Source organism: Aethalodelphis obliquidens, unplaced genomic scaffold (assembly GCF_003676395.1).
Source record: "Aethalodelphis obliquidens isolate GAN/ISIS:26980383/991018 unplaced genomic scaffold, ASM367639v1 scaffold37, whole genome shotgun sequence".
In the NCBI taxonomy this organism is placed as follows: Eukaryota; Metazoa; Chordata; class Mammalia; order Artiodactyla; family Delphinidae; genus Aethalodelphis; species Aethalodelphis obliquidens.
The window spans coordinates 12,832,768-12,858,830 of record NW_020837981.1 but is presented as its reverse complement, the minus strand read 5'-3'; the positions used below and the strand labels follow the sequence as shown (position 1 = coordinate 12,858,830).

Below are 26,063 nucleotides of genomic sequence, written 5' to 3'. Positions count from 1 at the left end.
CCAAATGCACACATGCAGGGAGCACCCAGATTTCTCTGCATATCTCATCATCCCTTAATAGCCTTCACAACTAGCCCGACTGTTCTCCTCAGTTGAGGAGCAGGGCTTGCCTGGCCAGAGCAATTTCTCAGGATGGTTTTTACTCACTTTTGTAGAGTAGGAATCCCAAACTCAAGGCCTACTGGGGCCATGCAGGGAGCACACATGGGAGAAAAGGTCTGGGCAAGAGAAGAGGGAGTGGTGGGGGCTGCAGCAGCCACAGCTCCGCTCTTGCCGATTGTGGTCAGGTTGAAATGCAGGCCCCGGGGTTGGGGCGGGGGAGCCCTTCCCATTTTTAAAAGAAATGCTGGAAATCCAAATCTTTGTGAAACATCCTGATTTTTAATTGAGCACTCAATAAGTATGTATTGAGCATTTGCTGACCACATTCCAGGCGCTGAGGATACAGAATGGTAAAAAACAGATACAAATCCCTGCCCTTATAGAACATATGTTCCAGTTGGAAGATACAGGCCATGAACATAACTGGTTAAGCAGACGACTTAGTCTATTGGGAGGTGCTAAGCGCTACGGAGAAATATAAAGCCAGGAGATGGGGAACGCCAGGGTGAAGGCTGCAGTTTTAGAAAGACTGCTCAAGGAAGACCTGTGCAAGGAGGTGACATTTGAGCAAAGACCTGAAGGAGGTGAGGAATGGGTCATGTGGACATCCAGGGAAGAGCATGATAGACAGAGGGAGCAGCAAGTGCAAAGGCCCTGAGGTTGGAGTGTGCCTGGCTTGTTCACAGAGGAGCAAAGCGGCCCAGTGGCTGGCATGAAGCCAGGCAAGGGGAAGAGTAAGAAGAGATGAGATCAGACAGGTAATAGAGACAGATGTTGGGTCTTGTAGGCCATTATGAGGACTTGGCTTTTTCTCCGAGTAACATGGGAACCATAGGAGGGCTTTGAGCACAGGAGGGATGTGATTTGACTTAGATTTCAACAGGAGCACTCCATTTCCTGAGCTCAGACCAGACCATAGAGGTTAGGGAATGGCTGGTAGGAGCCTGTTGCAGTCACTGGGGCTAGAGATGGTGTAGCTGGGACCAGGGAAGCGGCGCTGGAGATCGTGAGAGTTCTGGTATATTTCACAGACGGCCAATAGGACATGCTGACTGATTGGATGTGAGATGTAACCTAAAGTCAAGGATGACACCAAGGTTTTGGCCTGAGCAGCCATGCTGTTAGCAGATGGGAAGACTGCAGCAGGAGCAGGAAAGGTGGGGCGATGGGGAGGAGGGTGAGGATAGGTTTGAGATGTCAGATAGGCCTTGGATATACAAGCCAGGAGTTCAGGAGAGAGGTCTGCAGTGGAGAGATGTATTTGGGAGTAGTCACCCCAGAGATATTTAAAGGCATGAGATGAGAGGAGTGCACTGACACAGCAGGCAGAGGAGAGGTTATAGAACCTGGGATGAATTTTCAATTAAGAGGCTACAAACACAAACCCACTTCTGTAGGGCCCGACGTGGAGCCCCTGCTGTCCAGAGCTTGCGGTGGGCCACTCTGTTCTGACATGTCACCCTTTCATGTCCCGAAAGTCCTTTCCCTGTGCCTTCCTGCTCTGCCTTTCTCCTGTGCTCTTGTCACACACACGCCCAGCGGTTGTATCATGTCATGGGAGCCCTGCTCCTGTTCCGTAGGATGCCAAAGTCTGCTTGACAGGTGGCTGCTGGGTGGGCAGCTGAGCCCCTCCCAGGAAGGGACCCTCTCTGCACCCGCCTCCAGGGTGCGGGGCTCACACTCATGCCCAGCAGACTGCAGACTGCTCCCTGCCACGGGCCTTTGCTGTCCTGAGCAGAACCTGCCAGGTTAAGTGCACACAGGATCGGGGCCAGCCTAGGGATTTGCGGCCTCATAGGGGCAGGCAGAGAGGCAGGCCCCTGGGGCAGTGAGAGGGGTCAGGAGTTTCCCCAGGCTGACCCGGCCTGGGGTCCCTCCCCCTGGAAAGGAAGAGGAGACATTCACAGCCCAAAGATAACTTGGGGATCACCAAGAACTGCCCCCACTCCAGAGGAGATAAGCAGAGCCTGGGCGGGGTGAGGTGGGTGACCTAGTGCTATGCTGGAGCTGCTGGCACAGGTCGCGACATCCACTCCCCACCTCTCTCCTCACCTCCGGGTTCCCTGACACCATGTTGGTAATTTGAAAAACTGACAAACACTATAAATCAGGGCTGTTTTCCTGGAAAGCCAGTTGAGCAACACCACGGGTGAAAGGATGTACTCCAAGCCACCCGGCTTCAAGGTCACCTTCCCACCACTGCAGCCTGAACCTGGAGGGGGCTCCTGCTGGTGGGAAGACATCAGGGCTGCCTGGGCTCTTATAAGCCCCACTAAGCTGCGAGGAGGCACGTGGTCAAAGAGCAGTTGGGAGGACTTCCCTGGTGGCGCAGTGGTTAGGAATCCGCCTGCCAGTGCAGGGGACACGGGTTCGAGCCCCGGTCCGGGAAGATCCCACACGCCGCAGAGCGGCTAGGCCCGTGAGCCACAACTACTGAGCCTGTGCTCTAGAGCTCACATGCCACAACTACTGAAGCCTGCGCGCCTAGAGCCCGTGCTGCACAACAAGAGAGGCCACTGCAATGAGAAGCCCGCGCACCGCAACGAAGAGTAGCTCCCGCTCAACGCAACTAGAGAAAGCCTGCGCACAGCAGTGAAGACCCAACGCGGCCAAAAAAAAAAAAAAAAAAGAATGGTTGCGAAACAGGCCATGTCACTTGCGCCTCTCCCCCCTCTATCCTGGCCTTCTCAGAACCTCCAGCGGCCCTTTCTGGTCAGGTCCACTCATTGGACCCCTTTCTTACATCCTCATCTTCCATGTAAGCCCCCAGCTCCTTCACAGGGCTGCCTGGGCTCCCTTTCAGGATGCCCCTAATGATACAAAGAGCTGCCGTGGGTCCAGCATACACGAGGTGAACTGGGGCTTGTCCAGCACCAGCACAACCCTGCTGTGGTACCTCTTTATTAGCCCATTTTTCAAATGAGAACATCAAGGCGAGATTTAATCACATGCCCAAGGGCACATAGAGCGAAGTCAACATTGCAGACCAGGATATGACTGATGGAAAGCCTCTGCTTTGACCCTCTATCTCCAGAAGGAGTGGAGTGTTGGGGGGTTCAGGCCCCGGGGCAAGCTGCTGAGGAGGGCATTTTGCTGTTTGGGGGCCTTTGACCTGCCTACCTCCCCCACTGAGCTGACCTTGTGGGGGTCTAGCCTGGGCCCAGCCCCCAGCACCTCAGGCCTGCTCAGGCAGGCTGCCTTCAGAACCTCTTCCCTTCCATCAATGGGGTGGTTTGCTTTGGAGAGAAGGCAGCTGGCCATCTGCTTGCACGTGGCCAGGGGCTGAGACAGGGCTGGGAAACCCCTAGAAAGGGAATCCCCTGTTCTTTGGAGACCTTGGATTATCAGCTTCAGGAAATCCTGCTTCAAGTGGCTTCCGCCCCTCTAAGCAGGGTGTAGCCCATAGGACTGCTGGGAGCGGAAGGGCTGGTGGGAAATCCCAGCTGCAGGTGGGCCGCGGAGGGGCTGTTTCGGTAAATCAGAGCCGTAGGAGCTGGAGGCAGGGAGTTGTGAGGTAGGTAGAAGCAGGCAGAGAAAATTGTTGGGGAGCTTGGGCCTCTGTCCTCGCTGCACCCTTGCGTGCTGCGTGTCTCTGAGTGAGTCATTGCCCCACTCTAAGCCTTTTCCCCCAGATGCCAAAAGGGAAAGTGAAGGAAGTAACTTTCTCACTGTTCCCAGTTCCTGGGGGAGCGCAGAGAGGTGACCCCCTCTTCCTCACACTCTCCCCTCCTCCCTCGTTCATCCTCCCTCACTTTCCTCAGCCCCCTGAGCACTCCTGTCCAACTGGGACCCCACTGGCTCCCCTGTCATCCTGCCCCTCTGCTCTTCTCCTCCACCCCTATCTGTTCTTACCCCTCCCACCCTGGTCAGCTCTGAGTGGTAAGTCCCATGGATGTAGTGAGCTGAGATGCAGAGCCCTAGGTTCGAGTCTGGGTTCTACTGTTTACTTGCTATGGGGGCTCTAACAAGTCATCACCCTTCTCTCCCGTTTCGTTTTCTAAAGGACACGGGATGGTCTCTGAGGTCTCTTCCAGTTCAGAGCCTGAGAATCTGAGGTTCTTGCTCTAGACATCCTCAGCCATCTGGCCCCCCAGCCAGGCCAAGACAAGGATTGAAGCCAAAGGGCCAGCTGAGGGTCCTCAGCAACCTCAAAGAAAGGAAATCAGGTCCACCTAGGCGCCAAGGGATGGCCATAGGCCTGGGAGAGCCCTGGCTGCGCTCCATGTGGCTCCATTCAGGGCTGAATGGAGGGCAGTTGGGGGCTTCCCTGTCCCTAATCCCTCCCGCTCCGTCCTGCCCCGGTGCCTCACCACTAGCAAGGAGTCCCTTTGGGGTTAGCTTTGCCCTTCCCCAATATGCTGTTTTACAAGATGTGGTATCTGGAAAGGATCGCACCTGACAAAGCTTCCGACACCTTCGTTAATTGATTTCAGATCAATAGTGGTGACAAAGAGAGTGCTTGTGTAGAAAGGGAGCCCTCACTTTTTCGACATAACCGTCCTACCCAAGGTGGGTCCCTGGCCTGGCATCTCAGGCCCAGCAGGGCATGAGTGGGCCCCTGCCCGCTTGTACCCCTAGGAGTTATCTGTTCTCCTGCCTCCTGCACTTCCCAGCCCTCGGCAGGTCCCACGAGGGTCTGAAGCCGGGGGTGCTGGAAGGCCCACGCCCCAGCTGCCCCTGACCCTGGTGAGTAAGGCTCAGTAGAGGAAGCAGGGGAAGGCCTGGGCTCTCCACTACTCTTGGCCATCCTCAGCTGACCCTGGCTTCTCCTGGTTGACACCAGGGGAGTTTCTGATCTCTCCCGTGGAAGGGGTGCTGCGGGTCCGGAAGGATGTGGAGCTGGACCGGGAGACCATTGCCTTCTACAACCTGACCATCTGTGCTCGAGACAGGGGGGTTCCCCCGCTCAGCTCCACGGTGAGTCTGGGGGCCCCATTCCACTGGCTTCACCTCCCTGCCCCCTGAACTCTCCATAGAGACTCCTATAAACGCTGCCACCTTCGTGCCCATAGCAACCTCAGGCTGCTCTGAAGCCAGTCCAGGCCCTCAGGGCCCCTACCAGACCTGCAAGTGCCTCGTGAGGCTCACCCGTGGAGGCTGGACCTGGCGCCTGGCAGCCTCCCTGGGGAGGCTGTGCTGTCAGCCAGGCCTCTGCACCTGTCACTCTGCCATTTCCAGCCTGCCTCTGCCTCTATTTTTCCTCCTTCCCTCTTATCCTCGTTTTCATCCTCTTGCCTTTTTTGTTATCATTTTCTTGGGCTTCCTCTTTCTTGCCCACGACAAGCTGCACCTTTCCTTCCTCCGTTACCACCGCTTTGCTGTCCCGCTCCACCTGCCTCCTTGCCTCTTCCTCGGCCGCCAGGTCCACCATCCCGTTCTCTGCCTCCCCTCTCTCCTCCATCTCCCCCGCGCCCGCTTTTCTCCTGGTCCTTCTCCTTCACTTCCTCCTCTTCCCTGACGTGCCCCAGATGCTGGTGGGGATCCGGGTGCTGGACATCAACGACAACGACCCCGTGCTGCTGAACCTACCCATGAACATCACCATCAGCGAGAACATCCCCGTCTCCAGCTTCGTCACCCGTATCCTGGCCAGCGACGCTGACAGCGGGTGCAACGCCCTCCTCACCTTCAACATCACCGCGGGCAACCGAGAGCGGGCCTTCTCCATCAACGCCACGGTAGGGCTGGGTCTGACCCCAGGGAAGCCCCCAGGATTTTTCCTAAAAAACAGGACCCTGCCCCAGGGGCTTTTCTACTCTGCTGTCTGGGCTTCTGTTGGTTCCACTTCCTCCTCAAGTCTCTACCCTGCACTGGGATGTGGGGTCTCTGTGGGAAGCATGGAATCTAGAATTCCTAGGGGAGCCACTTCTGGGGTCCCTGTCACCCCAAGGCTTGTCGTGTGCAGGGATGGGACCAGAGCTTCGGTACCACTTGGTTTGTACCAAGATGCACAAGAAGTCCTCGCTCGACCTCTTGGAGTATTACCGGCTGCTGTCACCGTGGGGTCCTCAGAGGGACCGTCCCTTTCAGGCAGCAAGACCTGGGCATTGGTGGGTCGCTCTTGCTCTGGCAAGGCCCTGCTGGTCCATTTTGGTCCTCCTAGACCGTATCTTTGGTGATTTAGGGAGATCATTCACGGCCATTCCTACAGGCGGAGCAGTTGGGCCTCCGTGGGCCAGAGCCCAAAGTAGGGGACAGGTCATTGCTCAGCTCACCAGCCTCTACATCCCAGACAGGGATCGTCACTGTGAACCGGCCCCTGGACCGCGAGCGGATCCCGGAATACAAGCTGACCATTTCCGTGAAGGACAACCCGGAGAATCCGCGCATAGCCAGGAGGGTAAGGCTGGAGGGCGCAGTGGGGAGCAGGGCCGGTGCTGGATGCACCCAGGCGGCACGGCCCGCGGGTTAGAGGCACAGGTTTTGGAGTAAGCGAGGGCTGGGTTCAAATCCCACTTCTGCCTGTCAGTGGGTGTGTGGCTTTGGCAAGTTGTTGTCTCCCAGCCTCCACTTTCTCTTCTGCCAAATGGAGACATACCTACCCCAGAATCGTGGAGAGGACTTGAAGGAGCCCATGTCTGTCAAGTCCTCGGCACAGTGCCTGGCATATGGCAAACGCTCAGTAAATACCAGCTATCGTCTCTTCTCCCCAAACCACAGATACTTGGGCACACACGACAGCAGTGTCAGGGGTGGCAGTCGGGGGGACACACGTACACAAGCACGTACTCTGGGGTTCTGAAAGGGTTGCGTTTTCCAGGTGGCTTTTCCCTCAAAAGCCAAAAGGTTGGCTCTCTTTACTAAGAGGAAGTGGGTATTGCAAAGCAAACAGTCCATTTGGGGGTAGGAATCAGCCCTCTTCCCAGCCCATGAGATGAGCCTAGGTCTGGCTCATCTCAGCTCTGCTTCTGACTAGTTGTATGGCTCAGCCCTTTCCGGGCCTCAGTTTCTGCATCTGTACAGGCCGAGGAGACTTCGGGCTGGAGGTGCAGGCCGCTGGCGTCTCTCATCCCGTGCTCCTCGCCTTCCTTCCTTCTCTCACGTCCTCCCTCCTTCTTTTCTCTCCCTCTGTCACTCCCCCGCCTCTGCCTGTCCTTTAGGAGGGCCTGGGTCATCCTGGAAAGCAGCAGCATTGGGTGGTGGGAACCCGGAAGCTTGGAGGCTGGTTGCCACTCTGCTGCTAACTTACCACGCGGCAGTGAATAGTCAGCCCCTCTCTGGGCCTCGGGTCCCCCACCTCTGCAATGGAGAAGCATCCGGGGCACTGGGAGGTTCTAAGAGATAGGATAACTGTGGTTTTTGAAAGGGATGAAGTGCAGCACTGAGTGGAAGTTTGGATGAACTCTGACCAGGGCACCAGGCCAGCCAAGAGGGTCTGGAAGCTAAGACTCATCTTCCTGGCTACAGTCCTTCCTTACCACGAGATGGAGCATGATTGAGTACCATCCACCTCCCTTCCCCTGTGAACTTCACAACATCTCTGCGAGGGACTTAATATCCCCATTTGTCAGATTGGAAAACTGGGGCTCAGATAGAGGGAAAGATTTGCCCAAGACCACCCTGTGAGCTACTAGCAGAGCAGAGGCTTGAACCACAGGTCTCCGGACCCGTGGCGGGGGCTTTTCTATCATCTACCTCTCTGCTTTGACCCCCGCCCTCCTTCCAAGTCCTTCTCCCACTGGAGCGCTTTGCTAGAACGTGGCCCACAACCTGTCCCCCCGCCGTCATGCCTCCCACAGGATTTTGACTTTCTGCTGATCTTTCTTGCGGATGAGAACGACAACCACCCCATCTTTACTGAGAGCACCTACCTGGCGGAGGTGATGGAGAATTCTCCTGCTGGTAGGTGCTGGGCCCACCTGGGGACTCCTGCTGCTTCCAGGCACCCCCTGGGCCCCAGATGCCTGAGGACCTCCCTTGTGCCTGGTGGAGGCCCAGCTGAGGCCTGGCTGAACACAGACCTGGCAAGTGCAGAAGGGTGTGGAGGGGAGAAAGAGGCACAGCTCCGAAGGGCTGGTGGGGCAGGGCTGCCAGGCCTCTTAGGGGCCACCAAAGAGGCCACAGGTCAGGTTGGATGTGGTCATTGGTCTCCAAGGCTGTCTGAGAACAGCCCCACTGCCCCTCCTCGAGGGGAGTTAAGGTGTAAGGACTACCCAGGAGGGGAATAAGCCTACTCCTCCCTGCTCCCTCCACTCCAGGAGCACAGGGCCCCCTAGAGGCTTCTGAAAGCTCAGGGAGCATCTGTAATCACAGGTGGGGTGCCGGGGCCCCTCATAGGTCAGTGTGGCCCTTTCCCCACACGCATGCGCTGACCAGCCTCACCTCCCTTCCAAGGGACAGAATCTCCTCTTCACTGTCTCCCCAGGGGAGCCCCTCACTCCTCCTCCAGCCTCCCCCGTAGCTTGGATTCTAAGTCGGAAAGGGATGAGCTGAGATACTCCTTGTCTCTGGCTGGGTGTCTCCCCTGAAGGAATTTGAAACTGCCTGTGCATATGCTCACATGTGTGCAGTGCACATCCACGTAAGGCATATGTGTGGGCTTACACATCTGCACAGTGCACTCCGTGTGCAAATATGCCCACCTGCAGAGGCAGACAAGTGCACAACCTGGGGACTCCCAGGCCTGCAAGTGCTACAGCGTGAGTGCTCGTGGCCGTGTGAACACGGAGTCCTGCACACACACATGGGTTCCTAGCCATGTATAGTCGGACAGCTGTTAGAGCATTGTGGACACACATGCGTGGACAGGCTGGGCTGGGGGTGCATACCTAGCCAGGGCCCCCACATAGTGAGGGGACATCAGGGAGCCCCCAGACCCTCCCTCGGAGTGGCCAGCCTCAAAGGCTGCTGGGAAGGCAGGCGTGCTCCGGGCGGGCCGGAGGGGCTTGTTCACCACTGTTGTGTTTTCTCCCCAGCAGGGCTTTGAGGCCGCTCCCCAGGCGTCTGCGTCAGTCTGCCAAGGCTGCCGCAGCCCGGCCCAGGGTCTCCCACCCCGTCCACTTCACCTCCCTCCCTCCCTCTCATCCATCGTCAGCCATGGCTCACCGGGACTGGGGGGGGGGAGGGGGAGAGGCGGGCAGGGGGCCGGGTCGGCCCTGCAGTGACCCATCTCCCCCGGCCCAGGGACCCCGCTGACGGTGCTCAATGGGCCCATCCTGGCCCTGGACGCAGACCTGGATGTCTACGCCGTGGTGACCTACCAGCTGCTGGGTGCCCAGAGCGGGCTCTTTGATATTGACAACAGCACCGGTGAGGCCTCTGCGCCACCCCAGCTCTCCCGTCCTGGCTCTGGGTACTCCTGCTAGGGTGACCCCACTGCTAGATCTAGGCTCTCCATAGAGACCCCATTCCTCACAATCCCCATCTTACAGCTGGGTTAGGCCACCCGGGGGCCGGGTAGGAGGAACCAGGAAGACACTTGGGGTCAACAGAAGGGACCTGCTGGTGCATAAGCTCTCAGGCTCGGCAGAGAGCATCCCCAAACCCACTCCCCCATCTCCCCTTCCCCAGCCCGGAGAATGGGGCTCCTCGTCTGCCAGAGGAAGCCAACGGTCTGTCCTCAAACCAGACCCAAAGCTCCCCAGACAGAGACTGTGTTACATCAGTCTGGTCCTGGCCGATTGAGTAACAGGTGACAAGGAGGGATATACTAGCACCTCTCTCAACAGAGCTGGTCAATCCTCCAGCCTGGGTCATTCATCCCAGGAGGGACTCGGGAGAATTGCAGAGGGCACCTGCGGAAGGGACAGGCACGGAACACTGGCACCTACGGGACCTCCCTAAACAATGGTTGTTGAGCCTTTGGGGAAGAAAGTCATTGGGTTGCCTTTTCTGCTCCTCTTTCACATCGGTCCCCATCAAGCCTTATCTTTCTCTGTCCCCTCCCTGTTGGTTCTCACCCGGTCTCCCACTGCATCTCTTTTCCTTTGTATCTCCCCGGCTGGTGGCGCTGGGTGCCAGGCGTGGTGACGGTGAGGTCAGGTGTCACCATTGACCGGGAGGCCTTCTCACCTCCCGTCCTGGAGCTACTGCTGCTGGCTGAGGACATTGGGCTGCTCAACGGCACAGCCGACCTGATCGTCACCATCCTGGATGACAATGACAACTGGCCTACCTTTAGCCCTGCCGCCCTCACCGTCCACCTGCTGGAGAACTGCCCACCAGGTACGCAGGGGCAGGCCCCAGGCCCCAGCCCCCAGGCAGGAGCTGGCTGGTGGTCTGTGGGGATTGGAGGCAGAAGTCACGTCCAGCGGGGAGAAGGATGGGCAGCAGGGTGGGTGGAGAGGGAGTCAGGAGACCCAAGTGCCCCTCACCTCCCTTCTCGGACCCACAGCGTCTTGTCTGCAAAATGAGATTATTAAGGTATGTTCCGTCCGTGTTACTGGATGGAAGAACTGACTGTTTTAAAATCAAAATAGGATTAACATGATTCCCATCAAAATCAAACATGATTGGGGAGATAAATTTGATTCTAATGGTCATCTGGAAGAAAAAGGACATTTTGAAAAATAAGTATAATAAAGCCAGATTTGTCTTACCAGATATTTATAACATATTACCAAACTACAGTATTTAAAACCACGTGATATGAACACAAGACTCTGGGGCAAAGTAGGCCAGCAACAGATACCGGTAAATTATAAGGAATGTAATATGCGATAAAGGAAACAATGAAACCAATAGTGAAAACTATTTCGTGTGCAAAACATCTCTTCTTATTTAGTCTAGATTCTCACCCCATATCAGACACCAAAAAGAAACCCAAAGACATCCTAAAGGAGCTGTAAAAGAGTATAAAACATTAAAAAATAAAAGAAGACACTTCGGGTGACTATTTATCTGATTTCGGGATAAGAAGGTTCTAAACATATAAGAAACAGAAGAACGTCAAAAAGGAAAAATACTAAATTTTGGTGCATATGAATTTTAAACTTCTTTACATCATTTAATTATAACCAGTATCGAAAGGCAAACAACAAACTGAAAAAAAAAAAGGTATTTGTCACAAGTTATCATAATTATACAATTTATATAAATGGACAAAAATGGGCAAAGGACAAAGGCCAACACTTTGCAGAAGAGAAGATGCAACTAATCATTAAATTATTAAAAACTGTTCGGTCTCACAAATAATCAAAGAATGCAAAATAAAATAGGATACCATTTTCCTAGAAAATTGCAAACATGCAAAAGGCATAAAAGATAGATACTTATTTAGAAAATCAAAATAGACTCACAGATTTTGAAATCAAATTTGTGGTTACCAAAGGGGAAAGCGGGGGTGGGGAGGGATAAATTAGGAGTTTGGGATTAACAGATGCACACCACTATGTAAAACAGACAAACAACAAGGACCTATATTCAATATCCTGTAATAACCTATGATGTAAAAGAATCTGCAAAAGAATATATATACATATACGTATCTCGAAATATATATCTGAATCACTTTGCTGTACACCTGAAACTAACACAACATTGTAAATCAACTATACTTCAATTAAAAATAAATAAATTTAAAAATAAAGTAGGCTTTATATATAACAATAAAAACAAAGGTAGATGCTGGCAAGGCTACGGTGGGAAGAGGCCCTTGTGAACCACCAAGAAAAGTATCTCGGTGTGGTGTTTTTAGAAGAAGCCACTGTGCTCAGCTGCTCCCCATTCCCACCCCCACAGGATTCTCAGTCCTTCAGGTCACAGCCACAGATGAGGACAGTGGCCTCAATGCGGAGCTCGTCTACCGAATAGAAGCTGGGGCTCAGGACCGCTTCACCATCCACCCAGCGACTGGTGTCATACGTGTCGGCAATGTCACCATTGACAGGGAGGAGCAGGAATCCTATAGGCTGACAGTGGTGGCCACCGACCGGGGCACCATCCCTCTCTCGGGCACAGCCATCATCACTATCCTTATCGATGACATCAATGACTCCCGCCCTGAGTTCCTCAACCCCATCCAGACGGTGAGCGTGCTGGAGTCAGCTGAGCCAGGCACGGTCATTGCCAACGTCACCGCCATCGACCGTGACCTCAACCCTAAGCTGACGTACCACATCATCAGCATCATGGCCAAGGATGACACTGACCGCCTGGTGCCCGACCAGGAGGACGCCTTTGCCGTGAATATCAACACAGGTACAAGGGCCTGCTCCCCTCCAGCCTTCCTCCTGACTCCCTGCCCCAGCCTCCTGGCTCTCTGCTTTCTCCCTTACCCTCCTTCTATCGGTTCTCTTGCTCTGTTCCTCCCTTTCCCTCAGCTGCTCCTTCCTCCTCTCGTTTCCCCACTATTGACAGCACATCCTTCCCTCTCTCTGCCGTCTCTCCCCTGGCTCCTTCCCTCTCTGCCTTCTCTTCTTCCTTCTCCCTTGACCAGCTCCCTCTCTGTCTGCTTCTCTTACTCTACTAGTATTATATGAGAGTGCCCATGTCACCGCACTCTTGACGGCATTAGATATTACACAGTTTTCGTGTTTGTAATTTCATAGGTAAATGGCATCTTGTTTTTTTGTTTTTGTTTTTGTTTTTTGCGGTACGCGGGCCTCTCACTGCTGTGGCCTCTCCCGTTGCGGAACACAGGCTCCGGACGCGCAGGCTCAGTGGCCATGGCTCACGGGCCCAGCCGCTCCGTGGCATGTGGAATATTCCCGGACCGGGGCACGAACCCATGTCCCCTGCATCGGCAGGCGGACTCTCAACCGCTGCGCCACCAGGGAAGCCCCGGCATCTTGTTTTAATATGCATTTCTTTAATAACCGGGTGGTTGAACACTTTCTTCATATATATCCGGGCCATTTAAGTTGTCTCTAAGTTTCATATATATGTATATAATACAGAAAAATATATATGATATACATACACACATACATATTTCTATATTACATATGTGTGTGTATACCCTTAATGATTTTCTTACACTATCACAAAACAAAGTGAACTGTGGCTTATCTTTCATGACTTACGCAGCTTATTATAATTTTGATGGTTTTACCATTTTTCCAAAAGTTCAGTGTTTTTGCTCCTTTGGGGAGTTAAGGAGGGGACATGGGACAAACTTACAGGTGTCTTCTTGGAAGGCCCAGAGGAGTGGCAGAAAAACTAACATGGTTATGAAAAAAGGCTAAAAATCATTGTTATTCAGAGAAATGCATAGTGAAACATCAGTGAGATATTGGTTTTCCGTATGTGATTAGCAGACATTAGGATGTGGGACAGTATTGAGTATTGGTGACAATGTGGGGACATCCTATGCTGCTGTAGGAATTTTGACTAATTTCACATCTAGACGGCAATCCAACACAAAGTACACTCATACCCCGTGACCCAGCAATCCTGTTCCTGGGTATACGTGACAAGGAAACACTCAGGTCGATAATGGGACTATCTGAGGATGTTCACTGCAGTGTTACTGGTGACAGGAACTTGGAGGCAACCAAGGCATCCATCCCTGGGATGTTGGAGAGTAAAATGTGGTGGGTGCACATCATGGGATACCAGGAAGCTGTTAGGAGCAACAGATGAGACGCACACAGAGAAACATGGGTAGACCTTAAAAACAAGTGCTTACGGAAAAGAGTAAGAAATAGAATGGATTATATATACCAGAATCCCATCGCATAAATGTAAAATACATACACAAAAACAATACATGATTTTCGGGAACACCTTCAAATAAAAAATACACTTTAATACGTTGCCCAAGGGGAGAGGAGTAGGAGAATAAAAGGGAATAGATACATACATAAAACAAGAACAGTGCCCGTGACCATAGTGTGCAGTGAACCAGAGAGTATGATTAACTCAGTATGCCTCTGAGGAAAAAGGAAAAAGGAAGACAGGAAAACCATGAGCCACTAGGAGGAATTAGGTAGCTTAGTCATGTGTCAGGTTAGCAAAATTCCTGCTGCAGTGGTTTCTCAGGACCATGGAGAGCTACTCCATGACCCAGCCCAACTTTATGCTGTACTGTTGCCCATTTTTTTCTGTCCTCCCTCCCTCCGACTGACTCTGTTCTCTTCTGTTTTCCTTTCCAGTGTCTTCTCTGCCCCTCTTCCTCATGCTCTCCCCCTCCCTTGCTCACCTCTCTCTCCTTTCTTCCTGCCAGAGCCTCAGCCCTCTGAGTGTGCCTCTCCAACTGGGTTCCCACTTGCTCCGCTGGCTTCCTGCCCCTCTGCCTCTTCCCGTCCGTCCACCCCATCCCTCCCAAACCTCCAGCCCTGGTCAGCTCTGAGCCCTTCCATCCCCCACGCCCTACTCTGCTCCCTCCCCTCTGCACCCTGAACTAACTGACGTTGACCCTCTTCTCTCTTCCTCACGGCTGGCAGGCCCACAGGTTTGAGCTCTGATTCTCTGTCACCTCCCACCTCATCTCTTCTCTGCTTCACCCCATCGCCTTCCTCCATACTCACCGCACCCCTACCACCCTTCCCACCCCGTGGGGCCTGGGCCAAGGCCGTGGCTCAGCCTTTGCAGACTGAATGCAGCCACCCTCTCCCCATCCTCGCTCCCCAGCCTCGGGGGACGGGGAGCGAGAGTAGGAAGAGGAGGAGGAGGAGGAGGAGGCGGCGGCCCAGGGTAAGTGACTGCCCCCTGGCTGGGGCCCCGAGGAGGACAGGAGCTCAGCAGAGGGATCTGCCAGGGGGACAGGAATCCCAGACACCCCAACGCCTGAGAGGGAGCTAGGAAAAGAGAGAGAGAGGAGGTTTCACCCTAGGATGAGGCCAATGGGAAGAAGAGCCACCAGGCCCTCAAACTGGCAGGAAGAAGAGAGGTCCCAACAGAGCCAGGCTGAGATGGGCAAAACTCGTTCTGTCCAGTTCAAGCCCAAGCCTCTGGAGAGCAGGCAGGGGCTTGGGGAGGCGTTGGGTAGGAGAGAAGGAAACAGCTCCTTGCTAGTACTGCTGTAGGGCGGTGCTCCTTTCACGGTGCCCCAGGCAGCCCAGCCGCGTCATGTCCCACGTAATCAAGACAAAGGGGTGGGCCTTACTGTCTAGGCTGTGGCACCACTGTCCCCTCCAGGGAACCCCCTCAGGGCTTCTTAGCTGCCTTGACCTTCCTTTATGCTTGATCTCCCTAGAATACAAGCATTTTTTAATCTTGATAAAATACATATAAAATTTACCATCATAACCATTTTTAACCATAAGTTCAATGGTTGTGGAATACAAGCATCTTTTTTTTTTTGGCCACGAAGCGTGGAGTCCTAACCACTGGACAGCCAGGGAATTCCAACAAGCGGGGTTTTTTTGTTTGTTTGTTTGTTTGTTTGTTTGTTTGTTTGTGGTATGCGGGCCTCTCACTGTCGTGGCCTCTCCCATTTCGGAGCACAGGCTCCAGACGCGCGCGCAGGCTCAGTGGCCATGGCTCATGGGCCCAGCCGCTCCGCGGCATGTGGGATCTTCCCGGGCCGGGGCCCGAACCCGTGTCCCCTGCATCGGCAGGCGGACTCTCAACCACTGCGCCACCAGGGAAGCCCCCAACAGGCATTTTTTAAACAAGCAATTACATAGCACTTTTTCTAAGTGCCAAGCACTGTTCTAAGCCCTTTACAAATGTAAATTCAGTTAATTGTTATAATCCTCCAAATAGCCCTCTGTGGTAGGTACTGTAATTATCCTCATCTTACAAATGAGGAAACAGAGGTGTAGAGAGGTTAAATAATTGCCCGGCTAGTAAGCGGTGAGTGAGGGGCAGAGTGACGTGCCCCCAGCTTGCAGCCGGCTGTGGTGTCGTCCCAGCCAAAGATGAGACCGGCAAGTCCTGGGTCCTTTGGGGATCATTGCCCTTGGTGGGGATTGGGAGGGTTGGCCAGGAGCACCCCTGGGAGGCCCAGATTTTAGGGGGTTCCCCTTGGGCTGAACCTGACCTGGTCTGGTCTACAGGGTCTGTAATGGTGAAATCCCCCCTGAACCGGGAACTGGTTGCCACCTATGAGGTCACTCTCTCAGTGATTGACAATGCCAGCGACCTACCAGAGCTCTCCGTCAGTGTGCCAAATGGTAAGGCTCCCCACAGGCATCTCCCACATGAGCCCGTAGAGAGACAGGCCCAGAACCGGCACAGGCCTGGCCCCAGTGGGGGAGCAGCGGGACCCAGCTATGGGGCTGCCAGTCGTCAGGCCGCGGGGGGGAGGGGAGGTGGCAGCTACAGTGAGGCTGAGGGAGGCCCTGGGTCCCAGCTGTCAGGCAGAGCTCAGCAGCGGGGGATCCAGAAGCCCAGAATTGTGTGTGATCTTGAACTGCAAAGGCTCAGAGTAGGGAGAAGGCTTGGTAGAGGCTGGAAGGGGACTGAGAAAAGGATGGGTTGACAGAGACTTAGGTTGGAATCCCATTGTCAGAACTGGGAAACAGGTTGTGGTTGGATGTGAGATAGGAACTTCAGGTCTGAAAAGAAGCCACCTGGTCAGGCCAGAGGAAGCAAAGAGCAAGGAAAGGTGAATTGAGGCCACAGACACCACCCTGGCACCACGGCAGAGAAGAGAGGGGCACGCATGCTGCCTTCTGCAGCTGGGCACAGGCCACCCCGCCTGCAGCCTGAGCCCGGACGGGCTGCTTAGAGGCACTGGATTTTGTGTGGGCCAAGCAGGGAGTGGGGAGGAGGGTGTAGGGATGGGGTGGCCTCACGTGGACTCTGCCATGAGACGAGGACAGCTGCTGGGGTGGGGAGATAGGCCTGGCAGATACTGGCTTATCTTTACAGCCCAGAGGCCCAAGTTTTCAGGAAGGAAGGGCAGACCTGGTCTTCTCCTGTGGGTTGGCCAAAAAGTTCATTCAGGCTTTTCCATGGCATCGTACAGAAAAACCCGAACGAACTTTTTGGCCAACCCAATACTTGTCCCAGGCTCAGAGAGGCAAAGGGCCCAGGCTGGTTATATAGAGGGAACAACTCAGAGAGGAAACAAAAGGCTGAATCATGAAAAGGGTCTTAAAGATCATCTTAGTCCCGTCTCATGGGACAGGTTAGGAAACCGAGGCACAGCGAAGGCCAGGGGTTCCACCAGGGTTACCCAGCCAGTTGGCAGAACCCGAGCCCCTTTCCCAATGGAAGAGTGAGTGACCACACCGGAGGCGAGGGTCACGTGCCATGCCACCACCTGAGGCTTGGGGCAAGCTTTAGGGAGCCCCAGGAGGACTGTGAGATGCTGCCATCCCCTCTGGGTTTGGTTGAGACTTAGGAAGGCCTGGCCCAGCCACACTGGGGCCCATTCATGCCACCCTCACCCCCTGCCTCCACCCCAGCCAAGCTGACGGTCAACATCCTGGACGTCAACGATAACACGCCCCAATTCAAGCCCTTCGGGATCACCTACTACACGGAGAGGGTCCTGGAGGGGGCCACCCCAGGCACCACGCTCATCGCCGTGGCAGCCGTGGACCCCGACAAGGGCCTCAATGGGCTGATCACCTACAGCCTGCTGGACCTGATACCCCCGGGCTATGTCCAGCTGGAAGACTCCTCAGCAGGTAGGTGGGAAATCCGCCAGAGGAGGGTTGGGGAACGTGTCTGTGCCTGCTTAGCCCCCGAGAGGGACCATGGCTCGCTTCTCACCCTCCAGTTGGGGCCCCTCAGCGGGCTAGGCCAGATCCAGTACGGCTAACATTCTAGTCACTCCCAGATGCCCGAACTACAGGCAAGGACAGAGTGCCTAGCTCTGGGTCGGCATGGAAGCCCCTCTCGGTGTCTGCTGGAAACCCGGAATACTCCATCACCCTCTCTACCATCCAACCTCCACAGTTAGTATCACTCAGGGGGCAAGAAGCCCAAGAGGGAATTGTCCCAGGGGAGGTCCTCAGCGTGTTAGTGTACATGCCTTTGACTTGTGAATAGGAGAACAGCTGGATGCCAGTGATTCTCGGCCCTCTGGCCTGGGCAGTGCTGCCTGGCTATCCTCCTCCTTCAAGGGACCACACTCGTCCCTCAGAGCCCCAGATCCCTCTCTTCATACTTCAGAGAGCTTCCACGAGTGAGGGGTGGCCAAGAGGGCAGTGGGTGTCTCTGTGCCTCAGGCAAAGTCATTGCCAATCGGACGGTGGACTATGAGGAAGTGCACTGGCTCAACTTTACCGTGAGGGCCTCAGACAATGGGTCCCCACCCCGGGCAGCTGAGATTCCTGTCTACCTGGAGATTGTGGACATCAATGACAACAACCCCATCTTTGACCAACTCTCCTACCAGGTGGGTGGCCAGGCCAACAAATTGGGTCTGGGGCCTGCATCCGTTCCTTGGCACCTTTGGGCATCTCCCACTCCCACCCTGCCAGCCTTTAAGTCCCGTGGGAATGACCACCCATGAGTAGCTTGATGCCCTGGGTTGTCTGCATCAGTGAGTTTCTCGGGCAAGGGCTGAGACTCTAGGACTGACCATGGCCCATGCTTTCTCCCTGCCCACTGGGCTCCAGGGAGCCATCTTTGAGGATGCTCCTGTGGGCACAGTCATCCTGAGAGTCACTGCTACTGATGCCGACTCAGGCAACTTCGCCCTCATTGAGTACAGCCTTGTGGACGGCGAGGGCAAGTTTGCTATCAACCCCGACACAGTGAGTGGGCAACGGAGGGCCTGGGTTTGGGGAGTGGGGAGTGGGAAGTGGGAAGGGCCCAGGGTCACAGGCTGAGAAGCCACCAAAAGTATTACAGTCATCCCCCTGTTTCTGGGTCCTGCCACCTGGACATCTATAGCCTCAGAGGTCTTTCAGCCAAGTGGGCAAGCCCTGGTCTCAGAGTCCCAGACATCCTGTAGACTGCGGCCTTTCTGTCCCAGGAGACATGGGAGGAAGTGGCCAAAGTCTTTTGGAACTAGCCCCTTGTGGGACAAAAACTGAGCTGTGTCTGCACCAGACCGGAAGACTTGATTCAAGTCCATGCGACTGCTTTTTGAAACTGTCAAAAATAGGAAGCTCTGCGGAAAGTGGGCGCAGTATTTGAGCACCTACTGTATACATGGCCCCATCCTCAGTGCTGGGAGAGGGAAGAAGCACCCATGGACATAGCCCCCATGCTCCCATGGGTCTCAGACTTGTAGGAATGCAGAAGTTCAAGAGAAAAATGGGTGATGATTTTAAATGTCGGCAAATTGGTTCAAAGTTGCTCTTGCAGTACAGCGAGAGAGCCCTGTGGCCTGGGGGTGGCTGGCCAGGCAGGGCCTTCCCCAGCTGTGGGGCTGGAGCTGGACTTTCCCTCCCACCGCCTGCCCACATCCCCCTGCACTCTGCCCTTTCAGCAGGGTTGCTCTCCTTCCTCTTGGTGTGAACAATAAAACACACTCCTGGCCTGGCACCATGAACAGTGAATACTTATGGAGTACTACTTTGTACCTGGCCAGGTAGTGAGCTCCAGCCTGGGCCATTCATCCCATCTCCAGGTGAACTGGGGTAGTAAGGACAAGAAGAACCACTAGAATGAGAGCTGCACGGGGCACAGGGGCTGTGGTCTCTTCAGTGCTATAGCTCCAGAGCCCAGAACAGTGACTGCACATAGCAGATGCTCAATAAATACCTGTTGAATTGAGGAAGGACCTGACTCCACCCTCCCCCTACTAGGGTGACATCTATGTTCTGTCCTCTCTGGACCGGGAGAAGAAGGCTCACTACATCCTGACTGCCTTGGCCAAAGATAACCCTGGAGATGTAGCCAGCAACCGTCGAGAAAATTCGGTGCAGGTGAGGGACCCTTGCGTGGAGCAGAGACACTAAGGACTGCCATTGTGGAGGCAGTAGGCAAAGCCTTTAGAGCATGGCTGCTGCAGGGCAGGAACAGAACCACCCTGGCCCCTCAAGAGGTGCGGTGGCAGGAAGGAGAGGCAAGAGCTTAGCTGGGGGTTCACGATGGCTGTGGCTCAGGGAGACGGGGCCTCTGTAGGAGAAACTTCTTGTGTCAGACCCCTGCTAAGGCAGCTAAACATACCTGGGTGTAACCCAAATAAAGGCTGGGGCTCCACGTGGCCCGGTGTCTCCATGCTGTCCCATTGAAAGAAACACAGTCCAGCAACCAAACATAATTACAAAGCATTTATCTTTATGTCTCTTAACATTAATGAGGAACTTTGGTCTTCAGAACAGTGAGAGAATAAATTCCTTATTTTAGGCCAAAAAAAAAAAAAAAGAACATTAATGAGGGATCAAATTCACAACCCCATTTCCATTCCGGGTCTACTGTCCACACAGTTGCTCTGGGGAGGCCAGCATCCCACCTTTAGGCTCTGTCCCCATTTCCATCCAGAGTCCCACACCTCAAGACTTTGCTTTCTCTTTCTTTCTCCCCCTTCTTTCTGCCCTTTCCAGTCCTGTCTTTCTGTATTCAGTTCTTCCAATTCTCAGCAATAACCTAACCATCCAAAGAAAAGTCTCCTGAAGGGTGGGGAGGTGAGAAGCTGGGTGGGCAAAGAAGAATTCTCTTTGGCAGGTAGGCAACCGAGCTGGGAGCGCTCGCACATACCTGCATTCTGTCCTGTCACAGAGGCACGTGCTATATTGGGAAGAGCACAGTATTTGTAGTCAGAAGCCTGAGGTTCCACTAGCTGAGTACACTGCATTTGTCATGTAACCTCTCCGAGCCTCGGTTGTCAAAGCTGCAGGGAGTGGAGGGCAGGGGCAGTGACGATGATGCCTCCCTCCCAGCCTGGCGGTGAGTCCAGGAGATGCGAGGTGGGAAAGCGCTTTGTGCCCTGAAAGGGGTTCTTAAAATCATAGCTGTGAAGGGCTCTGTTACGGATGCAGTCAGGCAGGGCCACAGCAGCCAGGGAGAAAGGGCCTCCTGGTGTATCCACAGGACCTGCCCTGGGCTCTGGGGTCAGCAGACAGAGCCCAGTCCCAGGCCAGACACAAATCCCAGTCAAGAGGGGCGTCCAGAAAGTAGAGTCAGATATATGGGGCCACTGTGGGAAGGAACAGAGGACAGAGTAGGAGCTATGTGGGGAGGAGTCCCCGCTTCAGGACCCAGACACAGATGACCTGTTAACCACGGTACGAGTTGCTGAGCATTTACTCAGGCCAGGGACTGCGCATAGACCATCACGGACAAGCCTCACAAGCCCCTGAGAGAGAAAATCCTATTGTCCCCAACGTACACCTAAGGAAACTGAGGGTCAGGGGGTTAAATCCATAGTGTGGGGTCAGACTAAACAGTGGGCACTGTCCACCTCGGCTTAATCCTGTGTGACCGGGTCACCGGAAGCAGCCCCCAATGTGCTCCTGACCTTTGAGCTCACCCTCCCCTCCAGGTGGTAATCCAGGTGTTGGACATCAATGACTGCCGGCCACAGTTCTCCAAGCCCCAGTTCAGCACGAGCGTGTATGAGAATGAGCCAGCGGGCACCTCCGTCATCACCATGATGGCCACCGACCAGGATGAGGGCTCCAATGCGGAGCTGGCCTACTCCCTCGAGGGCCCGGGCGTGGGTACGTAGCCTGCTCCCCACCAAGGATGCCTTAGGGGGTGGGAGGGGCAGGCTGCCTTCCTGCAGCCCCAGGCCAGGCGTAATAGGAGCAAGGATGGGAAGGAGGTCTCAGTTGGAGCCATGCCCTGCTCTCCTGCCCCCACCTGCCAGAGGCCTTCCACGTGGACATGGACTCGGGCCTGGTGACCACAAAGCGGCCACTGAAGTCCTACGAGAGGTTCAACCTGACCGTGGTGGCCACGGATGGCGGACAGCCCCCACTCTGGGGCACCGCCATGCTCCTGGTGGAGGTCATCGACGTCAACGACAACCGCCCCGTCTTCGTGCGCCCACCCAATGGCACCATCCTCCACATCAAAGAGGTACTGCTGACCCCCGGGGCCTCCTGCTACCTACACCCCCTTCCAGTATTCAGCCCGCTTCTCCATCCTGCAGTCATCCTGCAGCCTGAGAGGGTAAAGGGGCCCCCACTGCAAAAGCAGGGAAACTGAGGCCAGAGTAGGGAACGGGCCAGCTCAGTGCCACACAGGGCAGTATTGAACAGTCGTTAGTAAGAAGGGCTGGGCCAGCAAAGGCTCTTGGATTCACATCAGACTCTATCGCTTACCAGCCAAATGACCTTGAGCAAGTGACTTCTCTGAGTCTGTTTTTTCATCTGCAAAGTGGGACTTATAATAGTAGATGCCCCATCTCTTGCTCCTAAACGTCTGCAAGAAGGACAGTCTCCCCGCAAGTCACTTCCCCTACACTTGTCTCAAAATAAACACATAGCCCCTTCCGTCCGTCTGTTGTTCCTGCTGATACCAGTGTGGAGACAGCCTGGGACTTGAGGATGTGCATCAAAATAAGAAACAAGGGGAAGTGGCTGAGCTTCTGACTACCTCCAATTCTTCTTTCATGCCTTGCTCTCAGTTGTCTTGTAAAGATGGGGAAGTACTCCTTTGACTCCTGCCCTTCCCCTCCTTCCTCTCAGCACCCAAGCCCAAAATGCTCCTTGGTAGAATACTTGGGGTGTCTCCCACTTGTTCTTTGCTCCCCAAACTTCAGCATGTCTCCACATCTCAGAATGTCAGTGTTAAGTCCTTGCTGTCACTCTATCTCCTCTTTGAGGTCCCACAAGAGAAATTTCTCCCAGGGCTGAGCTCTAGGAAACTCTATGCTTTTACCTTGTGATTTGCCCTTTCCTGTGTCTACTGCAATGATGCAGTGGCCCTCTTTGCTTTGCCCACTAGGGAGCTCATAGTGGTCAGCCCACCGTGAATGATGTTGCAGGGACTTAGCACACACGCCTTATCTCCCATCCCTCAGTTTCCATCTTCCTGCCAACCATGGTTTTTCTTTACCCTGATTTTTTTTTTAACTTATTTACTCTTATTGTTGTGTATGCATTCTCGTAAGCTGCCTCAAATCTTTTTTTGTAGCGTGAGGCAGGGTATCAATTAATAATAATCTAGTTCTTTTGCACGCCAAAGCCCCCCCTTTTACTAAGTTTTTTCCCTTCAAGGGGTCCCTATTTTGAAAGGTTCATGTCTTCCAAACAACCAGCATTTGTTAAGGAATTATGTCTGTCATCCCACTTTCTGTCAATTAGATGTGACTGCCATTTGGAGTTTCTGATTGTCGTGATCAATGAGGTAAACAGTGAAACCATGCTGAGCTGATCACTTTTGAACTAAAAGCAAAGAAACTTGTTTTTTTCTTGTGCCCTTGGCAGCCTTTTCATGGGTCAATGTCTGACGTAAATTGGGTTTTTTGATATCTCAGACTTAATTCGAACTCGGGAGGCTGAGGCAGAGAGAGGTGAAGCGACATGTCTAGGTCACGTGGTGATTTAGTAACAGATTAGCATGCACGTGTCCAGTCTCTAGCCACCATGTCATACCATGTCACCCTACCTGCATGCCCCCCATTTTCAGGTACCCCGTTGGGTGGATGGTGTTGTTTGGGGATACCTAGAACTTCTGTGACTGGGGTAGAAGAGAGCAAGACAGACCTGGGAACAGAGGGTGGCTGTGGCCTCAGCTTTGGGATTCCCCTTCTGTCTTCTAAACCTCAGCATGCAGTGAGATCGGAGGGATGGGATAGCCCCCGGAAGGGTGTCGCCCTGAGAGAGTCTGCAGCATGGTGGGTCCCAGGCTGGACTTTCAGTGGGCAGTGGCCTTAGCTGGGGGTGGGGTGAAAGGGATGTTCTAGCAGATGCTCAGACTCCAGGAGAGTCCAGCCAAGCAGACAGGCGTTTCCTAAGGATGCTGAAAGGTGGCGAGGACATTCTGCTAGGGGAGGAGAAAGAACAAGAGCTCCATCGGGTCTGGGAGCTGGGATTCTCTCAAGATGCCCCAGGAGCCTCCCTCCTGTGCCCCCACAGGAGATCCCACTGCGCTCCAACGTGTACGAGGTCTATGCCACAGACGAGGACGAGGGCCTCAATGGGGCCGTGCGCTACAGCTTCCTGAAGACAACAGGCAACCGGGACTGGGAGTACTTCACCATCGACCCAGTCAGTGGGCTCATCCAGACCGCGCAGCGCCTGGACAGAGAGAAGCAGGCAGTGTACAGTGTAAGGGGGTGGGGCATGGCATGAGGGGCGGGGCCAAAGAAGAGACTGCTCTGGGCACAGGACCACAATGTCCCCACCTAGAATGTCTGCGAGGGTAGTGACCTGTCCTCTGGGGATGCCTGCCTGGGGCCCTTCGTCTCTTCCTCTGACTGCACTTCTCCGCCCCCCAGCTCATCCTGGTGGCCAGCGACTTGGGCCAGCCGGTGCCTTATGAGACTATGCAGCCACTGCTGGTGGCCCTGGAGGACATCGATGACAACGAACCCCTCTTCGTGAGGCCTCCGGTGAGCTCACCCATCCCCTGCACTGGTCACCCACACAGGGACTCACCTGCCTGCAAGCACACACTTTCCTGTGCACACTGTGCCGTAGACACACGTGGTTACACGTGGAAACTGCACAGCACTTCACAGAATATTTATTGAGCAGCTACTAGGTCAAGGCATTATCCAGCAGTCAAAAAAGCAGACCAAAAAAAAAAAAAAAGCCAAAAAAGCTGACAAAAATGCCTGACTCGTGGAGCTGATGTTCCCATGTTTGTATACGCACTCACACAAGAAGCCTGAAAATCAGTTCTGCTTTAGCGAGCTGGGGCTGAACCTCTTCATGTGGACTCAGACTCTCTAACTTGGTGGTTTTTTCTTCTTGCGTGCACCTAGGATGTAATGTTCCCTGGAGACCGTGTGCGTGCGTGCGTGTGTGTGTGTGAGAGAGACAGAGAGCACGCTCAAGCTCATGCCCTCCTCATTCAAACATCCATCTAAGTGCTGGGAGACTTCAGAGAATGTGCCAAGCTCAGCCCTGCCCTCATGACGGATGTCACGGGTGACACTCCCTGAGGGCAGAGCTGGAGTGTCTCCAGCCCAGCCCTTGCTCCCTTGAGGTTACAGCAATTTCTCTCGCCCCACAAGGCCTGGGCAAAAAATTCCCTCAGCACCCACAAAAACACTGCCTAGGGCCCTCTGGCAGGAGCCAGGAGCTCAGGCCTTCCCTTGGCCTCCCACGACCTCCCTCTCCCCCTGCAGAAAGGCAGCCCCCAGTACCAGTTGATGACAGTTCCCGAGCACTCACCACGTGGCACCCTCGTGGGCAACGTGACAGGCGCTGTGGACGCAGACGAGGGCCCCAACGCCATCGTGTACTACTTCATCGCAGGTGAGGCCTGACGGGGCTAGTGCCTACCTACCCTGGGGCTGGAGATGACCCAAATATGCCCCCGCCCTGCCCCTCACGCTGTGCCATGGTCCCCCCCTCAGCCGGCGACGAAGAGAAGAACTTCCAGCTGCAGCCCGACGGGCGTCTGCTGGTGCTGCGGGACCTGGACAGGGAGCGCGAAGCTGTCTTCTCCTTCATCGTCAAGGCCTCAAGCAATCGCAGCTGGACGCCTCCCCGTGGGCACTCCCTAGTCCTGGACCTGGTCACTGACCTCACCCTGCAGGAAGTGCGTGTCGTGCTGGAGGACATCAACGACCAGCCACCACGCTTCACCAAGGCTGAGTACACTGCAGGTGCAGGGACAGAGCCTGAGCCTGGGCCTGGGCTGTGGGGTGGCCTCTGCTCTGCCGCTTACACCCGCTTGCCCGTTCCTGCAGGAGTGGCCACCGACGCTAAAATGGGCTCAGAGTTGATCCAAGTGCTGGCCCTGGATGCAGATATTGGCAACAACAGCCTCGTCTTCTACAGCATCCTGGCCATCCACTACTTCCGGGCCTTTGCCAATGACTCTGAGGATGTGGGCCAGGTCTTCACGATGGGTAGGGGCTCCAGCCACTTCATGGACTATCGTCTGGAGGAGATATGGTCTGTAGGGTTACCCCAGGGTATAGGTGGCCGGCCAGCCAACCAGCTGTGTCAGTCCTTCCATTCGCCCACCCATCCATCCTTCAGCCAGCCAGCCAGCCATTATCTGTTCATCCTTTTATTCGTCCACCTATCTTTCGATCTGTTCTCTAATCCACCTATCCATCTCTACACCTACCCACCTTCTTCTCTTCTTCTTCCCATCTCCTCACC

The 26,063-nt window shown here is 54.5% G+C and overlaps 1 protein-coding gene across 1 annotated transcript in view; it reads left to right on the top strand.

The window, feature by feature from the left end:
* The window catches only part of CDH23 (cadherin related 23), a 450,353-nt gene that overhangs the window by 418,362 nt on the left and 5,928 nt on the right, over positions 1 to 26,063 (top strand). The window contains exons 43-61 of the mRNA XM_027129962.1: positions 4,886 to 5,019; positions 5,571 to 5,780; positions 6,335 to 6,442; positions 7,842 to 7,944; positions 9,226 to 9,351; positions 10,063 to 10,266; positions 11,782 to 12,240; positions 15,984 to 16,100; positions 17,340 to 17,564; positions 18,108 to 18,277; positions 18,501 to 18,638; positions 19,638 to 19,757; positions 21,317 to 21,494; positions 21,644 to 21,855; positions 23,859 to 24,050; positions 24,221 to 24,334; positions 25,076 to 25,205; positions 25,307 to 25,558; positions 25,643 to 25,804. Coding sequence (XP_026985763.1) covers positions 4,886 to 5,019; positions 5,571 to 5,780; positions 6,335 to 6,442; positions 7,842 to 7,944; positions 9,226 to 9,351; positions 10,063 to 10,266; positions 11,782 to 12,240; positions 15,984 to 16,100; positions 17,340 to 17,564; positions 18,108 to 18,277; positions 18,501 to 18,638; positions 19,638 to 19,757; positions 21,317 to 21,494; positions 21,644 to 21,855; positions 23,859 to 24,050; positions 24,221 to 24,334; positions 25,076 to 25,205; positions 25,307 to 25,558; positions 25,643 to 25,804 — 3,354 coding nt within the window. The remainder of the gene's footprint in view (positions 1 to 4,885; positions 5,020 to 5,570; positions 5,781 to 6,334; positions 6,443 to 7,841; positions 7,945 to 9,225; positions 9,352 to 10,062; positions 10,267 to 11,781; positions 12,241 to 15,983; positions 16,101 to 17,339; positions 17,565 to 18,107; positions 18,278 to 18,500; positions 18,639 to 19,637; positions 19,758 to 21,316; positions 21,495 to 21,643; positions 21,856 to 23,858; positions 24,051 to 24,220; positions 24,335 to 25,075; positions 25,206 to 25,306; positions 25,559 to 25,642; positions 25,805 to 26,063) is intronic.